This window comes from Saccharomyces mikatae (assembly GCF_947241705.1).
Source record: "Saccharomyces mikatae IFO 1815 strain IFO1815 genome assembly, chromosome: 7".
In the NCBI taxonomy this organism is placed as follows: Eukaryota; Fungi; Ascomycota; class Saccharomycetes; order Saccharomycetales; family Saccharomycetaceae; genus Saccharomyces; species Saccharomyces mikatae.
In genome coordinates this window covers 158492-177375 of record NC_079262.1, presented here as the reverse complement: position 1 = coordinate 177375, position 18884 = coordinate 158492, and the positions used below count along the sequence as shown (strand labels likewise).

The following is an 18884-nucleotide window of genomic DNA, read 5'->3' as shown; positions in this document are numbered from 1 at the left end:
GATTGAGATTCTTCTACCAACCTGGCAGCTTTTACCATACTTTTCTGCCACTTTCCCAACCTTATTCTCTACATTTTATCATGATATTATACTGGGTTGCATATTCTTCTTTCTTTTCAAGATTACCAGATGCAATATATCCCGCTTCGGAATTGTTAGAAAAAATTAGGGGTTGGCCAGATGCTATAGTCTCGCTCTTTAGTTAATTGCTTTAGGAAAAGAAAAGCTTTGTGGTTGTTGTCATTTTTGTCGTTTTTTGCGTGGTACTGTCTTTTCACTGCAATGTTTCGCGTTTTTGTTCGGCATTTGGCGTTGCGACTTCCCCCTCTCAAAAATGGCGTTTATTTTTAGAAAATTCCTCATCGTTCGATGCCCTTTAGCCGAGAATTCAGAAGTGTGTCTTGATGCCAAAGCAAAGAGATCCATTGAGCCCTCACCCCATTGGCAGCGAGAGAAGGGCGGAAGGAAGGGGTATGAGTAGGCTCGCTTTACGAGAAAAAAAGAAAGCGCGACACACAGAGCACATTCTGTCCCCTTGCATTCTCATATTAGCGAGAAAGAAACCGCTCAAAGACAATAGGTAGTAGTATTAGTAAGTAGCGGTGCAAAAAGGCCGCTGGGCGGTGAAAAGAAAGCAAAGATTTGTAGGGCTCTTTTAACATTCTGACACTGCCTCAATCAAAAAATTATCCCGATTGGCGGCGATGAGTGCGGAAGACGTACAAGGGTCACGAGATCATGAACAGATACTAGAATGTTTAATGACTATTGCATGAAAAGCACAGTCACTTGTTTTTATCACACACGCCTTGCAATATAATGACTAAGAAGGTAGTAATAATGTGATAATGATAGTAGTAGGCATGTAATGTAGAAGACGCCGTTGAGCTGTGCTTTTTTTGGGTAATACGATCTTCTCGTTTACCTCTCTCCTCCGTCTGTTACAGCCTTTTGGAATTCCCTTCAAGGTCTTTGGGACACCTTTATTATTTTTCGCGCCTCGGGCAAATTGCATTTTGTTGATATCTTCCATCGACACATACCCCTCACACCGGACCTTTTAGAGATCCTTTTGTATAAAACAAACGAGAGCTTTTCATGCACAATGTTGTTATCTTCAGTAAGTACAAAATCATCCTGGCAAAATGATGGGACAATTTCTATTTGTTTGGATGTTCTCACCGTAAAGGCCTTCTTGTAATTCTGCCTTGACCACGCCTCTTGGCTCTTTTTTTCGTTGAGCATATGCTCGGTCCCTTAATCCTTTGTGCGGGTATTATACGAAGAGCGGGCGTACCTTACTTATCCGCGCGGTATATAACGTCATACGTAGTTGGTGGAACAGGTGTCCGCTAGTAAATGAAATAGTGGCACCTAATATATAACGCTTGGGCTTCTGGTGATCTGTGCTCTCCTACTTGAAATCATTGTGCGCACACTCCCCATCTAAAAAAGGAAGCTTTGAAGAATATGGTAATACTTAAAGAACCTGTTCAGCTGCTGCCTCAATCATCTCTGTTACATAATAATGCGAGCAATAGTAGTAGTCGTATAAAAGAGACAAAAAAAGTCAAACTATCTTATAATCCCTTAACCAGGAGGCAAATCCTCAACAACTTTGAAATTATAGGCACTTTGGGCAATGGACAGTATGGCAAGGTGAAATTAGCAAGAGACCTTGACACGGGTGAATTGGTCGCAATAAAAATCCTCAACAGATTTGAAAAAAGAAGTGGCTATTCTCTTCAATTTAAACTGGAGAGTTCGAGAGTTGATGGAGAAATTGAAGCAATGAAAAGATGTCATCACAAGAACGTCGTGGAATTATACGAGATTTTGAATGATCCCGAAAGCTCAAAAGTTTATCTTGTACTGGAATATTGCTCAAGAGGCCCCGTTAGGTGGTGTCCGGAAAACCAAATGGAGATAAAAGCGGTAGGGCCATCAATACTCACTTTTGAACAATCAAGGAAGATACTATCAGATGTGGTATCAGGTCTAGAGCATTTACATTCCCGAGGAATAACGCATCGAGATATCAAACCTTCGAATTTGTTAATTTCATCAAATGGAACTGTGAAAATATCTGATTTTGGAGTTGCTATTTTATCTACTACCGGAAGTACTAATATTCAATCATCGCATGAACAAATTTTAAAATCTAAAACATTAGGAACTCCTGCTTTTCTAGCGCCCGAACTTTGTTCCACGGACAGCGAACATTGCTGCACATTCGCAATTGACATCTGGTCTTTGGGAGTCACTTTATACTGTTTATTGTTTGGAACTTTGCCTTTCAATGCTAATTCTGTATTGGAACTATTTGACAAGATTATCAATAAATCATTGGAAGTCCCATCCTATGAGGAAATGTTAAACCGTGGCACCTCAGATATTACAATCGAAGAGTATAGTGATGCCAAAAATTTATTGTATAAGCTATTGCAGAAAAATCCCGACAAGCGAATAGCATTAGCAGAGATTAAGGCACATCCATTTATGTGTCACTATGGTGATAACGATGCGTCAGTTGCGGCCTCTCTATTGACAGATTTTGAAACATTTCGTGAATTGAAGGTTTCTCCTCCCTGTTCATACAAAAATGTAGAATTGCTTAGCCTACCAGTAAATTCATCTTTTGCCTCTTTAGATAGCCTTTACTTGGAAAACTTCGACTACAATAACTTAAGGGCTGGTGTTGACAAGAATTCAAAATATGTCCCATCCGTAACCGATGCAAATACATTATCGCCCTTAGCATATCATAATCTCGATTCTAGAGAGTCATCTTATTCTTCCTTTTCCTCTTTCACATCGTCCACCGTTTTCCCTTCTCAGATCAGTATTCATGATGCCCCACCCATTGGTGATCAGTATTGCCTACCAGAAGAGAATGGAAGTTCATCAAGAGTAAATTCTTGTGGACCTTCGCAATATAAAATCATGTCTACCCTCGGAGAACATTCTTTTGACAGCACAGAAGCAGATTTCGGATCGGCTCTTACCCCTGTCAATAATTTTCCTCAACAAATTAAAGCCCACCTAGTGGAGGGCAAATCCAATAGCAAGAGCCAGCTTAAAATAGAGACAGACGCGTCACTCGTATTTGAAACTAGCGACGCACAGCATACAAGGAGACGAATGTCGCTTTATAAAATTTAGAAATCTGTGTAGATATGAAATTTATAGATGTAATATATGATTCAAAACACTTGGTGAAAAAGTCTTGGCGGGGAAGTAGCTTATGGTTCGTATACTTTTAAAAATAAAGATTAAATAAAAATATTTATAAAAAAGTTAATCATTCGTCGTGTTATTTATTGTGTTATGTTTCCACAGCAGGTTTAAGTCAACAGAAAGAAGAATATGATAACCAAATATAAAAAAAATATGGAGCGCAAAACTAACAACTACTTCAACAGGAATGTCTGATTCCTAATTCAAGCGTTCTTGAATAGATAGATATATATACATCTGTACATAAAAAAGACTACAGAACAAAATCTGAAGAAATTGAAATCAAATTAAGTGGATATGTATAGCCAAAGGCAGGTAACAATTACGCAACGAAAAAAAAAACAAAAAAAAACACACCAAAAATAAGGAACTTAATGATTTCCTTGATTAACATTTAAACATCAAAAATAAAAACCCTTCAAAATATAAAGAACCGGATACGAAAAAATCTCACAGAAACAAAAACAAAACAAAACAAAACAAAACCGAAAAGAAAAAAATGATTGATGCTCCAACAGTAAACTCGTGAAACATTCTAAAGATGGCAGGAAATAACCATGGGAATACTCTTTGATAGCAAAAAAGGCATTTACGGTTAGCGGGGAAACCGTAGTATACGTTACTTAATTTTGATGGTTCATCTTTTGCCTCAATATTTTCAATCTGTTCGCAATACTATCAATGTACCTTCTTATTATCGTTTTGTCATTTTCATCCAATACATTATGATATTTTTCTTTATTTTCACCGTCGGTACTTTCTGACCGGATGTTGGATTTAAAAGGGTAGTCACCATAGGTATTCGTGAAATCGTCATCATCCAAGGAGGTCTCTAACATCCAAAGTGAAGTTGCATATGCTAATTCACAGTTATACAGATTTTCTCCCTTTAATTCCATATGTGCAGCCATCTTAGAGATTTCTAAAGCACGATCATATAATAGCTTTTCTAAATATACTGGTTCTTCTACAATACCTTTTTCTTCTTCCAAAGTTTGATTTTCATCTACTTCAGAAGCATTCTTGAATCTCAAATCATTGATTTTCAACCTTAGAAAATCGGCTTTTTCTAAGCATTCATTAAACTTTTCCCTCAGCCACTGTACCAATACATTAACTCTTAAGGAACATGATTTTTCCTGAGATTCATACCACCAATTAGACGTTATCTGCATTGACTTTGATAAAGTGGATAACGCCTTCATATATAAGACGACCGCTTCATTACATAACAGAATCATTTCTGAACGTGGTAGTTTGTTAAAGGTTGCACTCAATTGAGATGTGGCAGATAGCGTCCTTCCTTTTCCAAAAGTTCTCGTAGATAAACAATCTTCCTTATATTTTTTCAAAGTTTCATCCTCTTCTACTGCATCATCAGAATCTTGCTCTTCTGCAATCGCATTACTATCCATGCTGCGCCTGTTCTCAAAATTAGCCATGCCTTTCATTGTTGTCGATAAAGGGACGATTTGAGAAAATTTTACCTCAGCATAAGAGTAAACAACGAACGCCTTTGCAGCCAGAGATTCCAAAATGTTGACAATATTATTGTTGTCAAACTTTAGAATTTCTGGATGTTGTAAATGATCTATTCTCAATATTATATTCTCAGTAAGCTCATGGAAAAGTTGCGAATTCAACAAAGTTTGACTGTATGGTGGAGAAGACGTGTTTTGTTGCTGTTGCTGATATTGGTTGGTACCACCAAACAATCTCGTTGAGGCGATACCGAGAGCTCTTGATAGTGCATTAGATGGATTCAACGAGGATATAGACAGGCGTCTGTCTACCAAGGATGGTCGTCTGGATCCATCACTCCCACCACTAGAAGATGATGCGGCTCTCAGTAATTTCTGATTTTCCCCTTGGTTTTGAAAGTATTGCTGGTTATTAGGAGAAGATTGTTGATTGGATAAGATATTCTGATTCTGAGTAGGAGTTAGGTGCTTAATGGGAGTTGGATTGAACCCTGCTTGTGCAACCTCATCTGCCAGTGAATTAACTTCGACTGATTTCTTCTCTACTACAACGTATTCTCTTTCGAAGCTTCGATCTGAAACCAAATTATTGTGGTATTTGTTATTCGAGTCCTTTTTATCTAACGTTTGCGTACGATCTGTTTCGGCTGGGGTAGCTAAGATATCGCTATTGTTGAGGGCCTCGTCGAATTCCCCAGAATTACCTGTTATTGATTGATGTTCCGCAAAATTAGTGTTAGGCCTCGTTGGCTGTTTAGACAAATACTCGGAGACAAACATGTTGCTTTCAGCAATGCCTTTGGATTTGGATTCCAGGTCAGGTAGATCATCTCCCAATTCATAAGGTGACAAATCTTCATTGACTACTTTGTTGTTGAAAAACTCTTCAAATCCTATTCTTTTGGCCGGGTCAAAAGTTAGTAAACTACATATCAGTTTCTTCAATTCTGGTTCAATATTGCAGTACGAAGGAAATGTTATGGCGTCGTTTGCTCTTTTTATTTTTTTGAACAATTCTAAATGATTAGAAGCTCTAAATGGCGGGGTTCCACAGCACATTTCAAATACCACTGTACCGACAGACCACAAGTCCGCTTTAGCATTATATTTCTGATAATTCAAAATTTCAGGCGCCATATATAAGGGTGAACCACAAAGAGTTTCTGCTAACGACGTGTTTGGTAAAAATCTTGCAAACCCGAAATCTGCTATCTTCAAAATGGGCAAGTTGTAAATTCCAACAAAGCCGAGCTCATGGAAAGTTTTCGAATCGTGATATCCGATTAATGGCGTAGATAATAGTAGATTTTGAGGTTTGATATCCCTATGAACCAAGTTTTTGGATCTCAGGAATTTCAGAGCAGAAGCCAATTGCTGTAAATAACTCAAGACAAACGCCCTATGTAGGCCGTTATGACTCTCACTGGGCGGGGGATACTTTTCAAATACTGTTCTTAGCAGAGGATGATTTTCCATCAATTCTTTACGCCTTTTCAGTAAAAATGTTAGGTCTCCAAGGGCACAATATTCCATGATCAAATAAAAATCTGTTGACGTTCGTTCACAATCAATAAGTCCGACGATATGAGGATGTTTGATTTTCTTTAAAATAGCGATTTCTATCTCCAGATTCTCTAATAATTTCTTATTCTTTAATTTCGCCCTAGATACTTCTTTGATGGCTATATGCTGAGATTTATCAGAGATCAGATGACCTCTATATACAGTGGCGAAAGAACCCTTTCCAATTTCTTTCTCTGCAGTGTAGTTGCCTGCACTTATCATCAGGTTATGATTTACAGACGTTGTGTTATATTTATTACTGATGTCTCCCATTTTTATTCCTTTCTTATTTAGTATTGTAAAACAGGTTCTAAAGTATGGGGTAGCTTCAAATTCGTTTTGTGGAGATACTAATGACTTTAAACAATCTCCTTTCCTTGTTTTTCTTTATTCTATTATTTGTTATTCTATTACTAGTAATTTTTACTGCGACTGTATTATTTCTTTTTTTATCTTTTATATGACTAATCTTTGTTTCCTTAAATATTAAAAAAGGGTAAAAGATGGCCTTGATACTTTAACTTTAAAGTAATGAAATGTGGCGTTTTAGAATTGATTTCGGCCTAAAATCAGAAAGCTAAAAAAAATAGTACGATCGGGAAGATATTGAAAATATAACCTGCCTTTTAATATGCTTGATACCTTTGTTGTCATCCAAATGACCTTCACTATTTCATCGATTATACGATCGGTAGTTACAAATCACAAAATGATGCACGTGAGGGAAAAGGTGTATTGAGTCAAAGCCGAGCAGTTGAAAGAAAAAAAAGCAGGTGCTTGGATACAAATGCGATACTTGCTTCTTTAACTGTATAGATTTCCAGTAATGGTTACTCCGATAAGATCATTACAGGTACAAGAAATAAACAAAGAAAAGATGAGTAACGAGGAAGAAATGAGGGCTCCTTATCTCATTGATTTTAACTAGTGGACTTTTCCTTACGTTACCGCCCAATCCCTTTTTTTTTCTCGCTTTCACCGGCGGAGCGCAAGCGGAAAACGCCACCCAGGTGACTTTTGCCCAAAGTGTACATCAAGTAGAGTGATATTAGTCATTGAAGTGCATAGTGATACCTCTCAAACTGGAGTATAATGGGGCTGTGTAAGACGAGAACAATAGAGGAGAAAATCAACTGTGATAAATAGTTATTGTTTAGATGTCTTTGATTACTTAGTATTGTTCTATAGTGTATGTAGTGTGATAACTCTTACTTCATTGCATGTAGAAGTAGCCTTGTGGCAGGTTTCCACCCTGCTGCATTTGCTGCATTTGCTGATATGTCAACTGCGGTTGTTGTGGTTGAATCTGGACATGCTGCATCTGGGCCTGGGCCTGAGCCTGAGCCTGAGCCTGAGCCTGAGCCTGAGCCTGAGCCTGAGCCTGAGCCTGAGCCTGAGCCTGAGCCTGAGCCTGAGCCTGAGCCTGAGCCTGAGCTTGGGCTTGGGCCTGAGCGAAAGCAAGCTGCTGTTGCTGTTGCTGTTGCTGTTGCTGCTGCTGCATAGCCATGGCATATTGTTGCTGATCTACGTATATCATTCCGGTAACAGGATCGTAGTATTGTTGAACAGTACCATCAAAAACAGCTGGTTTTGCTTGTGGGAGAGATGCTGAGTTTGAAGTGAAATCCGGCGTGATTACATTCGTACCATCGAAGATAGCCGGCTGTGGACCACCTGTTGTTGCGCGTCTTCTAGGCAGGGGTGGAGTGGATGCCGCTGCTGCTGCTGATACACTATTTCTCGAATTTGAACTTCTTTCTAGATAGTCTATGGCCCTATTAATATTTCCGTGAGCGGACGATAATGCGTCTAAATTTTTGTTTGCATCACTAAAACCCATGTCTCTGAGCTCTAACAATTGTCTGGAGTATCTGCTCCCACTACTTTGGAAAGAGTCTCTTGAACCGCCATAATCAGAGCTACTATGGCTCCCTTTGTAAAAAGAATGAGATCTACTCCTGCTCCTGCTCCTGCTTCTATTCCTTTCATCAAACCTGTCCAATTTCCTATCAGAATCATCCATGCTGGATCCAAAGTCTTCAGGCATTATTTTGTCATACCTGAACTTGCCCAAGATATACTTGTCCCTAATATAATGTTCCACAATAGTTTTATCATCATCTCCATCAAAAGGAAAGGGGACATTCTTCGGGTTCCAAAAATGAGCATTTCCCTTGTTGCCTCCAAGCCTCACTAACTCGTCAACATCCTCTCTTGTCCATCTATCCATCGACAACGATTTTACGTTGGAGAAGGCATCATCGTCCCTGCTACCGAAAACCTTCCTGTGGACAGAGGCACATCTACCACAAAGGAAAACCCCCAAATTGACTGAACACCATGTTGGATAGAAATTACCACATTCACCACATTTATTGGCATTATCGGATGAATTAATCAAGTCCTTTAATTCTCTGTCCACATGCTTTAGACTATGGGAAGAATTCTTAAACCCCATTTTCCGACTTAATGTTAAGGGTAGGATATTTTTACCAGTATTTGCTCACCAGGACAGGCTTGACTTATGCGAGAGTTCACCCCAAGGTAGTGTAGCTGTTATACTATCCTTTTGTGAAGCCTTTAAAGACGGACATTCATTTCTTTAACTTAAAATTGTCCGGGTGCCCCTATTTGTAGATAACCCGGAGGGGCCACTCACGTTAGTGAATGCTGTCAAAACAGCAGTACTGTACAATTTAGCCAACAGCTAGTAGGCTGCAATCTGCATTAGAAGTGCCCAATTTGGCCTTCTCAATTCTTCAATGGATATCAAAAAGTGCAGTTTATTTTTCTGATGGTAAACGGGAAACTAGATAGGAGCTCTGAAGTTCAGCATACCTTGGCCATCCTGTGCTTTCACTAAAGTATATTCCCACAAACGCACGTTTTTGAAAACACATTCTTATTAAAAATCATGAGTACTGAATCAAATCTACTATCTTCTTATAGACATTAGAGCGCCAGAAAAAAAAAGTTAAAATAACCGCCGAGGTTATAAAATTTGCATATAAAAAGGTGAACTTTACGCGCTAATATTATTTTCTGCGGTGTAGATTAGAGAACACGACTTCAGTTTGTAAAATAGTATACAGTCAATAATGGTATGTATTATTTAACCATGCCGGTGCACAAAACTGAACACTAACCGATAAGTGGGTATGTACCATCCCTTTCGTATTAATTAGGGGCCAAAGAGGCAAACGGTATCGCTGCAAGAGAAAAAGAACCGCATTCTGAACTTCTTCCAAGAAACGTACACATTTTACAACATCAAGGAATTAGAAAAAAGCATTCCAAAAAAATGCGGGATTTCACCGATGATCGTTAAAGAACTAGTGCAGCAAATGATCGATGAAGACGGCGTGATTTCAGTGGAAAAATGTGGGAATATCAACATTTACTGGTGCTTTAAGAACCAAACTCTCCAAACGCTGTACGATTCTAGTGAGATGCTAAAAAAAAAGATACAGGAAACAGAGTCGGATATTACCGCATGTAAACAGGAGCTAGATAAAACGCTAGCGACAGGGAGATGCAAGAAATTCACTATAGGCCAGAAATCATACAGCAGAGAGGCTCTACTAGAAAAGAGGAATAAAATACACGAGGAAATAAAAAAGAAGAGCACAAGTTTGCAGAAAATAGAAATGATCAGGTGGGATACAGCAAAGATTCAAGAAAATAAACATAAAATTCGTCTGAAAAAAGTCCAGCTGGAAAAAATTACTGATAATATCGAGATTCTTGTCGATTATCTCTACAAGAAGTTCTTTTTGAAGCCAGAACAAATCAGAAAAGAATTTGGAATTCCAGAAGAGTTCAAAGAGTTCACAGATATTTAGCCCACTATATATCTAAAACCAAAGAAGTCTGATTATCACATATATGTACTTTGCAAAACACACATGGAAAAGAGAACCATTTCCAAAAGATTAGCCGCCCATAGCTTTACTACACAGTTACAGCAATGCGGCGCCACAGTCCGTCCGAGCCCCCTCCAGCTGACTCATTCTGACTCTTTTCTTGGACTGTGGCATATGTCCCGCACAATATGCTTTCTATCAGCACACGCTTTCCGTTTCGGGCCGAGACTGGACTGGGGGAATATGGTCCTACCCTGAAGAAGACTCATCGCATCGCAAAAGTGTGTAAATGATGGGTACTATGCCCTTAACCTCCTGTATCGTCCCAGACCAGATCGGATAGGAATGAGACCAGAAGCAAAGTTAACACACGCAACGTGCTACGCACATAGTTGCGCACACACAGCCAAGAATATATATATATATATATACTAGATTTTAGCTCTACATTGTACTGGATCTGTGCTTGACGTTCAGTAAAAATAAACAGAACCCAACAAATAACAAACTAACAGAAAGAAGAAGATGGCATTCAAAACATTAGACACAGTCGTGGTAAACACGGGCTCCCAAAATGACCAGCACTCTGCCTCAGTGCCACCAGTATACTTGTCAACTACTTTCAAAGTAGATCTGAGTAACGAAACTGCACAGGATTACGATTACTCAAGATCGGGCAACCCCACCAGAAGTGTCCTTCAAAACCAGATAGGCAAGCTCTATCGTGTCCCCCAGGAAAACGTTTTGGCTGTAAGCAGCGGTATGACGGCGCTAGACATCATTCTACGTGGACTAGTCCTATTTAACGGCACCGATAATCACACTCCAACTATAATAGCAGGTGATGATCTTTATGGAGGCACACAAAGGCTACTGAACTTTTTCAAGCAACAGAGCCACGCGGTCTCAGTTCACGTGGACACTTCAGACTTTGAAAAGTTCAAGACCGTTTTCCAGTCGTTAGATAAGGTTGATTGTGTTCTTCTAGAATCTCCAACAAATCCACTTTGCAAGGTCGTAGATATCCCTAGAATATTGCGTTTTGTGAAATGCATATCCCCTGAGACCACAGTGGTCGTTGATAACACTATGATGAGTGGGCTTAATTGTAACCCTTTGCAACTGGACCCAGGCTGTGACGTTGTATACGAATCCGCTACCAAGTACTTAAATGGTCACCATGATTTGATGGGGGGTGTTATTATTAGTAAAACAGCAGAAATCGCCGCAAAACTGTATTTTGTCGTCAACTCTACGGGTGCCGGTTTATCCCCAATGGATTCCTGGCTTCTGGTGAGAGGCCTGAAAACTTTAGGAGTCAGATTATACCAACAACAGAGAAATGCTATGATATTGGCCCACTGGCTAGAAGACTCATGCGGGTTCAAGCCTACCGAAACGAACAAGACTACAAAGACTAGGTTTGTGGGGTTACGCTCCAACCCTGATTTTAAGCTACACCAATCGTTCAACAGCGGTCCAGGTGCAGTACTGTCTTTCGAAACAGGATCATTTGAACATTCGAAGAGACTTGTCAGTTCCAAAAAATTGAGTATCTGGGCTGTGACGGTATCTTTTGGATGTGTGAATTCGCTTTTATCCATGCCTTGCAAGATGTCTCACGCATCTATTGATCCTGAACTGAGGAAGGAAAGAGATTTCCCTGAGGATTTAATTCGTCTTTGTTGTGGTATCGAAAACATAGTGGATCTGAAGAAAGATTTATTGGCGGCGATGGTTGACGCTGATATTATAGAAATAAGAGAAAATGGTAAATACCTTTTCAACAAGTTGAACAATAACTTAGCCGTCAACACTACTACCGATGAACTACACAAACCTTTAAGTGTTTATGAAGAATTTTACAATCAAGATTTCATTAGAAAGGATTCAGAATTGAACGTCATGGGTTCCAAACTATAAGAAAAAGGCTGCAAATGCTTTTTCTTTCCATACATCATTACGCCAAGATTGGTTACCCCCAGCATTTGTTTATATACTTCTATAACTGTAATGTCAAGAACAATAACTATACCTTCTTTTACATCGTACAGTCTAAGTCTTTTTTATACGCTCTTATTTATCTTTGGGAAACGTACGCGTGTTAGAGAGGAGCTTTCTGTAACAAACATGTATAATGAAGGCCGATCGTAAAGGGAATATTTGAATAGCCGCACATTTATGTTGTCCCTTTGACAACAGCTAAGAAGGATAAGAAACAAATAAAAAATGGGCGACGCCTCTGCAGCAACTCAAAAGCCCACAATTCTTTTCATTGCCGATCCATGTGAAACATCAGTCACATTAAATTCCAGGGTATTCAATGAAAAGTTCAGTATCTTGCGCTATCACTTGGACACCAAAGATGCGTTTCTTGACTTTCTGGAAAGGCACAAACATTCCAGAATTTGTGCCATTTATGCTGGCTTTCCAGCTTTTTGGAAAATTGGCGGTATGACTCGAGATATTATCGAGCATAAGTCGTTCCCCAGAAGCGATTTAAGATGCATCGTCCTTTGCTCAAGAGGGTACAATGGGTGGGACCTAAACGCATTACGCGAACATAACATTCAATTGTATAACTACCAAGACGATAAAAATGAAAAACTGATTGATGACTTCAAACTTCACCAAGTTGGTAACGACGTGGCAGATTGCGCATTGTGGCATATTTTAGACGGTTTCAGGAAATTCTCTTATTGTCAAAAACTTACTCGAGAAACCGGGAACACACTATCTGCAAGAGCAAAAGCTGCTGAAAAGAGCAGATTTGCTTTTGGACATGAATTAGGTAGTGTGCATACTGAATCTCCAAGAGGAAAAAAATGTTTGATTCTTGGTCTAGGAAATATTGGCAAGCAATTGGCCCAGAAATTGCAATACGGATTAGGAATGGAAATCCATTATAGCAAGAGAAGTGAAGACTTCACAATTACTCAAAACGAAAGGTGGGTGTTTCATAGTCTGGACGAAACAATATATGCCAAACTATACCAATTTCATGCAATCGTGACCACATTACCGGGCACCCCTCAAACAGAACATTTGATTAATGACAAGTTTTTGAAACATTGCAATTCAAATTTAATTCTAGTAAACTTGGGAAGGGGCGCAATCCTGGACTTGCGAGCTGTATCTAAGGCCTTGCGAAAAGGACAAATTAAGCATCTCGGAGCAGACGTCTTTTATAATGAACCACAAATAGATGAAAAAATCAGATCTTTTGACAAATTTACTTCAATTACTCCGCATGTGGGCAGTGCGACAAAAGACGTATTTGAGCAAAGTTGCGAATTGGCCTTACAAAGAATATTACAAGTGATGTCTGGAGAATGCGCAAGTGACGAAAAAGTTGCCCGTATAGTTTAGTATTAAGTAACGCAGGAATTATATACACATAGGTATCTATTCATATCGATAAACCATAGAAAAATATCGGCCTGGTCTCTTCTATATATCATTCGAAAAAAACTCAAAACTATGCGCTACCTCGTGTTTCAGTAGTGAGTTGTAGTACTGTACTCCGTAGGTGTATAACCCCTGCTTGCGTGTAAGTAAATTTCGGACTCGTTTGCCGCATCTTATCACATCTGAAATTTTCTGCGTCTGACTGACTTGATGCTGTTTTAAGATAAAGGTCATTTAAAAAGGAAACGACTGCTGAAACTCTTTATGTAAGCATTTGGGGTTCAGTAGTGTCCGCTTTAAAGAATAATTATTCAACCGCAGCACTTAGAGATCTCGGTTAGAGATGGATGATATGGAGACACCTATAAAGGGCAAAGAAGATAGCACAAAGCATACCACTGATATCATAGAATTTTATGAAGAAGGAACACCAGCTTCATCATTAAACTTACCCACGGAAGATGCCAACTCGAATGCATCAGTTCTAAGAAGAATTATCAATAAGGCGGCATGGCTTTCTAAGAAAGTGGATGCAATGGGGGTGGAGTCGACAGGTATTCAAAGGATATCTCCCTACGAAAGAGGAACATCGAGAAGACAATTTCTGCATGTCGCAGGATTATGGTTGAGCGCCACAGGTGGTCTATCCTCCATGTCATCTTTTTTATTGGGGCCTTTACTCTTCGGTTTAAGCTTTAGAGAATCGTTAGCCTCCAGTTTAATATCAGTTTTAATTGGTTGTTTAGTTGCTGCCTATTGTTCGATTATGGGACCACAGTCCGGTTGCAGACAGATGGTAACAGCTAGATATCTATTTGGATGGTGGTTTGTTAAACTGGTAGCATTAGCTTCCATTATCGGTGTCATGGGTTGGTCCGTGGTTAATTCTGTGGTTGGGGGTGAAATGCTAGCTGCAATATCTAACGATAAAGTACCTCTATGGGTGGGAATTGTTATCGTGACCGTGTGCTCTTTTGTAGTTGCCATTTTTGGTATCAAGCAGGTTGTTAAAGTGGAAACTTACTTGTCTATACCAGTCTTGACAGCATTTTTGTTACTGTACATTTCATCCAGTGACAAATACAGCTTTGTCAATACATACGTTTCAAAAGGGAATTTGGATTCTTCCACAAGGAAAGGCAATTGGATGAGTTTTTTCTCATTATGCTACAGTATTACAGCTACATGGGGGTCTATTACTGCAGATTACTATATATTATTCCCAGAAGATACTCCACACATTCAAATTTTCTGCCTAACCTTTTTTGGAACTTTTTTGCCCACTTGCTTTGTAGGGATATTAGGTCTCTTACTAGCTTCCGTTGCCATGTCATATGAACCTTGGTCTGTTGAATACGATGCTCATGGCATGGGTGGATTACTTTGGGCCGGATTTCAACGTTGGAACGGTTTTGGAAAGTTTTGTGTCGTAGTGCTTGTTTTCAGTTTGGTTTCCAATAACATTATTAATACATATTCCGCAGCATTTTCTATTCAACTGTCTAGCGTTTTCTGTGCGAGAATCCCTCGTTGGTTCTGGTCTATCGTTTGCACTATAATTTGTTTGGTATGCGCATTGATAGGACGTAATCATTTCAGTACCATTTTAGGCAATTTCCTACCGATGATAGGTTACTGGATTAGTATGTACTTCATTTTGTTATTTGAAGAAAATTTGATATTCAGGAGGTTTTTCTTAAATTTGTACACCAAAGAATTCCCCCCACTTACAGATGAAATGAAAACATCAGAACTCATGAGGCCTTCCAAAGAGCTTGAGAAGAATACAATGACAAACATTCATTTGTTAAAAAGGAAACACAAGGTGACTAAACATCGTTACAATTGGGATAAATGGGAAGATTATGATGTTCTAACACATGGTTATGCAGCAACATTTGCATTCATTGTAGGAGTCGCTGGTGTGGTAGTTGGCATGGCACAAGCCTACTGGATTGGTCCAATTGCTGCCAAATTCGGTGAATATGGTGGTGATCTGGCCATGTGGCTAAGTATGGCATTCTCAGGTCTTGTATATCCGCCCTGCAGATATTTAGAACTACGTAAATTTGGCCGATAATTTCAAGCACACAATCTTATATAAAATAGACTATGATATAAGGGAATAATTTAGTTCAAATTTCTTTTAAATAAGCACCCTCCTGGTAATAAAATAGACTGCAGCGGATCAGGTGCCTGCAATTCTGTTGATTATTTGTTGTTTAGTAAGTTGTAATAATTAAGAATAAGTCGTTCCTTTTTAATCTTATATAAGAGAGGTATATAGAACACACGCTGATTGGTTATATTAAACCAAAAGGTTTAGACATAAATCAGAGTGTTGATGATAAGAATTTGGTGATAACTCATCTTCTTATATACTAAGTTCTGATAAATTAATATATCTTTATCTTACTACTGCAAGTAATTCTATTATTAGATTTTTTCTACTTCAATATAATTGGTATCATCATAAAAATGTTGGTATTCATTTACCCAACATTATTAGTATCATATTAAAGAGTGTTCGTTATCAACTACTCCAATTTATACGAAGAAATGTATAATCGTAGTCACTCAATCCAACAAATTCATTTTTCTTTTAGTAATCTTTATAGCTCACACTAGAGAGATAGTAAATATTATCGAAAAAATCATACTGACACTTTGAATAACAATTGCAGCTCTTCCATTTGCTGTCGCGATCTGGGCTTACTGTCAGCTGACTCCCCACCAATAAGATCAGCGGGTTCCAAAGGCGTTCTTCGAAAAAGCGATATCTCCCATCTTGGATAGTAGCAAATAAAGGGAAGAGAAAATAGAGCCTGCTCAAGGACAAAACGGTTGGCCTTTTTCAAGTATAAACTCTGAAGGAAAAGATACAGGCAGATTTGAATCTCTTTTAACATTTTTGCAAACCACATTTGTATTTTAGCACGCTGATTGCGTAAAAATAGCATAAACAGATAATACTGCTTTTTTGAAATGTATGTTACAAATTAATTACCCAAAAGTGTATGAGATGGCGGGGAGAGAACGACCATGAAAGGAGACAGACAATCTAAAACAGGAAATGATAGAAACAGTTTGAGAACCGGACTTAGCCTCGAGAAGAAGTTTTTCCTCCAGTCTAGCCTGTTCTCTGCTTTCCCATTTGTCCAAAAATGAGAGCACTCATAGTTGTCCTAGATATCCGCTACACCATGCCCACTCCAATACCAACACTGCTCAACAATAGCCTTGAAATTAACATAATCACCTCAATAGAGAATTATTGTACTAACAATTCTGATTGCACTCATTTATCGTTTGATTTAACAATACAAATAGAAACAAACACAATGCTATCACTCCGTCATTCTATAAGATTATTCAAGCCTGCTACAAGAACTTTATGCAGCTCTAGATTCCTACTTCAACAAAAGCCTGTAGTGAAAATTGCTCAAAACTTGGCAGAAGTTAACGGACCAGAAACTTTGATTGGACCTGGTGCCAAGGAGGGTACTGTCCCAACAGATCTAGACCAAGAAACTGGTTTAGCAAGATTGGAACTGTTGGGTAAATTAGAAGGTATTGATGTTTTTGATACCAAACCATTAGATTCCTCCAGAAAGGGTACCATGAAAGACCCTATCATCATTGAGTCGTATGATGACTATCGTTATGTCGGTTGTACAGGTTCTCCTGCTGGTTCACATACTATCATGTGGTTAAAACCTACTGTTAACGAAGTCGCCAGATGCTGGGAATGTGGTTCTGTTTACAAACTAAACCCTGTTGGTGTTCCAACTGATGATCACCATCATTAATCTTTTCATTAAAATTGCCCTTCTGTTTTTCCTTTTCTTTTCTACATTACCCTTTATTTATATTTTTTTTTTTGGAAACCTAGCAAACATTCTTACCAGGTTTGAGCTTCTATACATGTCATGTGAACAAAGTGCCCGAAGAGAGTTCTTTTAACGGAAGGTTAAATGAACACTTTTACTCCATCTTTAGTAGAAAGCCAAAAAAATACATAACCAAAAAGATCGAGAAAGGTCAAGATATATTTTTATTTAAAAATTCTTATTAATATTAGTACAATTCATGTCTTAGTTTCTTATTATTCTATCCTCTGTCATCCTTAAGGATAGCGCCAGCTGAAATGCTACGAAGCCCGCGCAAATAGGACTGAAAAGTATTCTTTTCACATCCATACACCAACCCATACATTGTTAGCTTATTTTATCACAAAGTTTGCAGAATATCGGAAAAAAACATGGATTCTACGTGCGGGAAAAGTGGTAAACAACCCCGTCCAGTATGGCAGCCAGGTCGCCAGTTCTCCCCCCTCAGGAGAAGGTCTCTGCAAGGAAAGGAAACTCTCGTAATGGGTTCAACTCTCCTAACTTAGGCTGGAGCATGGAGACTGCAGGCTTCAGCCTCCAGAGGTGTCGCTCTCGATAGGTCTTGTGGGATTACTTGATATTTGAAATATCTGCTAGATTAAAAGATCGCTATATCAAATACTTTCTATCAGTCATATTAAAAATCAAAAAACCATAGTCTTTAAGTAGTATGTTAATGACACGAAAATGAAGAGGTAGAAAAGGGAAGAGAAATTAGAATGTTGAACCTGGGAGGAACCTAATAAAATATATTCTCGAAATGCGATAGGTGTAATTCCTTCTTTTGATGAAGAATACCGGCATCCGTTGGACGTCCACATATCAGTTATGTTGAATTGAATGTAGCGATTATTTTCACAGTCCAATCTCGAGTAGACCTATGGAAGAAAAATTCAAGCCGAATTCATGATATCACACGAAATGTCCCCTTTCCCTTTTGTCTAACGTTTTATGAAAATACAATTACTAACAGCTCATTAATTTTTTCAAACCTTGCAACATGCAAGAATCGAAAAGAATTTCCATTTAGATCATTCAAAATGCCAAAGAAGAGAGCTTCCAACGGTAGAAACAAGAAAGGTAGAGGTCACGTCAAACCAGTCAGATGTGTCAACTGTTCCAAGTCTATTCCAAAGGATAAGGCTATCAAGAGAATGGCTATCAGAAACATCGTTGAAGCTGCTGCCGTCAGAGATTTGTCCGAAGCTTCTGTCTACCCTGAATACGCTTTGCCAAAGACTTACAACAAGTTGCACTACTGTGTTTCCTGTGCTATTCACGCCAGAATTGTCAGAGTCAGATCTAGAGAAGACAGAAAGAACAGAGCTCCACCTCAAAGACCAAGATTCAACAGAGAAAACAAGGTTTCTCCTGCTGATGCTGCCAAGAAGGCTTTATAACTTGATTGACATAGGTAGAATATAAGTAACTTTTTACAACTT

General features: G+C 38.7%; 9 protein-coding genes across 9 annotated transcripts; 7 read left to right on the top strand and 2 right to left on the bottom strand.

The window, feature by feature from the left end:
* Positions 1–1470: 1470 nt before the first annotated feature.
* Positions 1471–3162, top strand: TOS3 (serine/threonine protein kinase TOS3; the record flags this gene model as incomplete). The annotated part of the gene is made up of 1 exon (XM_056222544.1): positions 1471–3162. One exon carries the CDS (start codon positions 1471–1473, stop codon positions 3160–3162), a length of 1692 nt encoding a protein of 563 aa, XP_056082224.1.
* Positions 3163–3860: 698 nt separating this feature from the next.
* Positions 3861–6554, bottom strand: ATG1 (serine/threonine protein kinase ATG1; the record flags this gene model as incomplete). Its single annotated transcript, XM_056222543.1, has 1 exon — positions 3861–6554. One exon carries the CDS (start codon positions 6552–6554, stop codon positions 3861–3863), a length of 2694 nt encoding a protein of 897 aa, XP_056082223.1.
* Positions 6555–7494: 940 nt separating this feature from the next.
* Positions 7495–8739, bottom strand: GTS1 (Gts1p; the record flags this gene model as incomplete). Its single annotated transcript, XM_056222541.1, has 1 exon — positions 7495–8739. The coding sequence occupies one exon, from the start codon at positions 8737–8739 to the stop codon at positions 7495–7497; it is 1245 nt and encodes a 414-aa protein (XP_056082222.1).
* Positions 8740–9598: 859 nt separating this feature from the next.
* Positions 9599–10123, top strand: MND1 (Mnd1p; the record flags this gene model as incomplete). Its single annotated transcript, XM_056222540.1, has 1 exon — positions 9599–10123. One exon carries the CDS (start codon positions 9599–9601, stop codon positions 10121–10123), a length of 525 nt encoding a protein of 174 aa, XP_056082221.1.
* Positions 10124–10669: 546 nt separating this feature from the next.
* STR3 (cystathionine beta-lyase STR3) lies at positions 10670–12067 on the top strand (the record flags this gene model as incomplete). Its single annotated transcript, XM_056222539.1, has 1 exon — positions 10670–12067. One exon carries the CDS (start codon positions 10670–10672, stop codon positions 12065–12067), a length of 1398 nt encoding a protein of 465 aa, XP_056082220.1.
* Positions 12068–12373: 306 nt separating this feature from the next.
* SMKI07G0750 (putative hydroxyacid dehydrogenase) lies at positions 12374–13513 on the top strand (the record flags this gene model as incomplete). The annotated part of the gene is made up of 1 exon (XM_056222538.1): positions 12374–13513. The coding sequence occupies one exon, from the start codon at positions 12374–12376 to the stop codon at positions 13511–13513; it is 1140 nt and encodes a 379-aa protein (XP_056082219.1).
* A 382-nt stretch (positions 13514–13895) lies between these two features.
* TPN1 (Tpn1p) lies at positions 13896–15632 on the top strand (the record flags this gene model as incomplete). The annotated part of the gene is made up of 1 exon (XM_056222537.1): positions 13896–15632. One exon carries the CDS (start codon positions 13896–13898, stop codon positions 15630–15632), a length of 1737 nt encoding a protein of 578 aa, XP_056082218.1.
* A 1261-nt stretch (positions 15633–16893) lies between these two features.
* Positions 16894–17361, top strand: COX4 (cytochrome c oxidase subunit IV; the record flags this gene model as incomplete). Its single annotated transcript, XM_056222536.1, has 1 exon — positions 16894–17361. The coding sequence occupies one exon, from the start codon at positions 16894–16896 to the stop codon at positions 17359–17361; it is 468 nt and encodes a 155-aa protein (XP_056082217.1).
* Positions 17362–18482: 1121 nt separating this feature from the next.
* On the top strand, positions 18483–18842 carry RPS26A (40S ribosomal protein eS26; the record flags this gene model as incomplete). Its single annotated transcript, XM_056222535.1, has 1 exon — positions 18483–18842. The coding sequence occupies one exon, from the start codon at positions 18483–18485 to the stop codon at positions 18840–18842; it is 360 nt and encodes a 119-aa protein (XP_056082216.1).
* Positions 18843–18884: the final 42 nt, after the last annotated feature.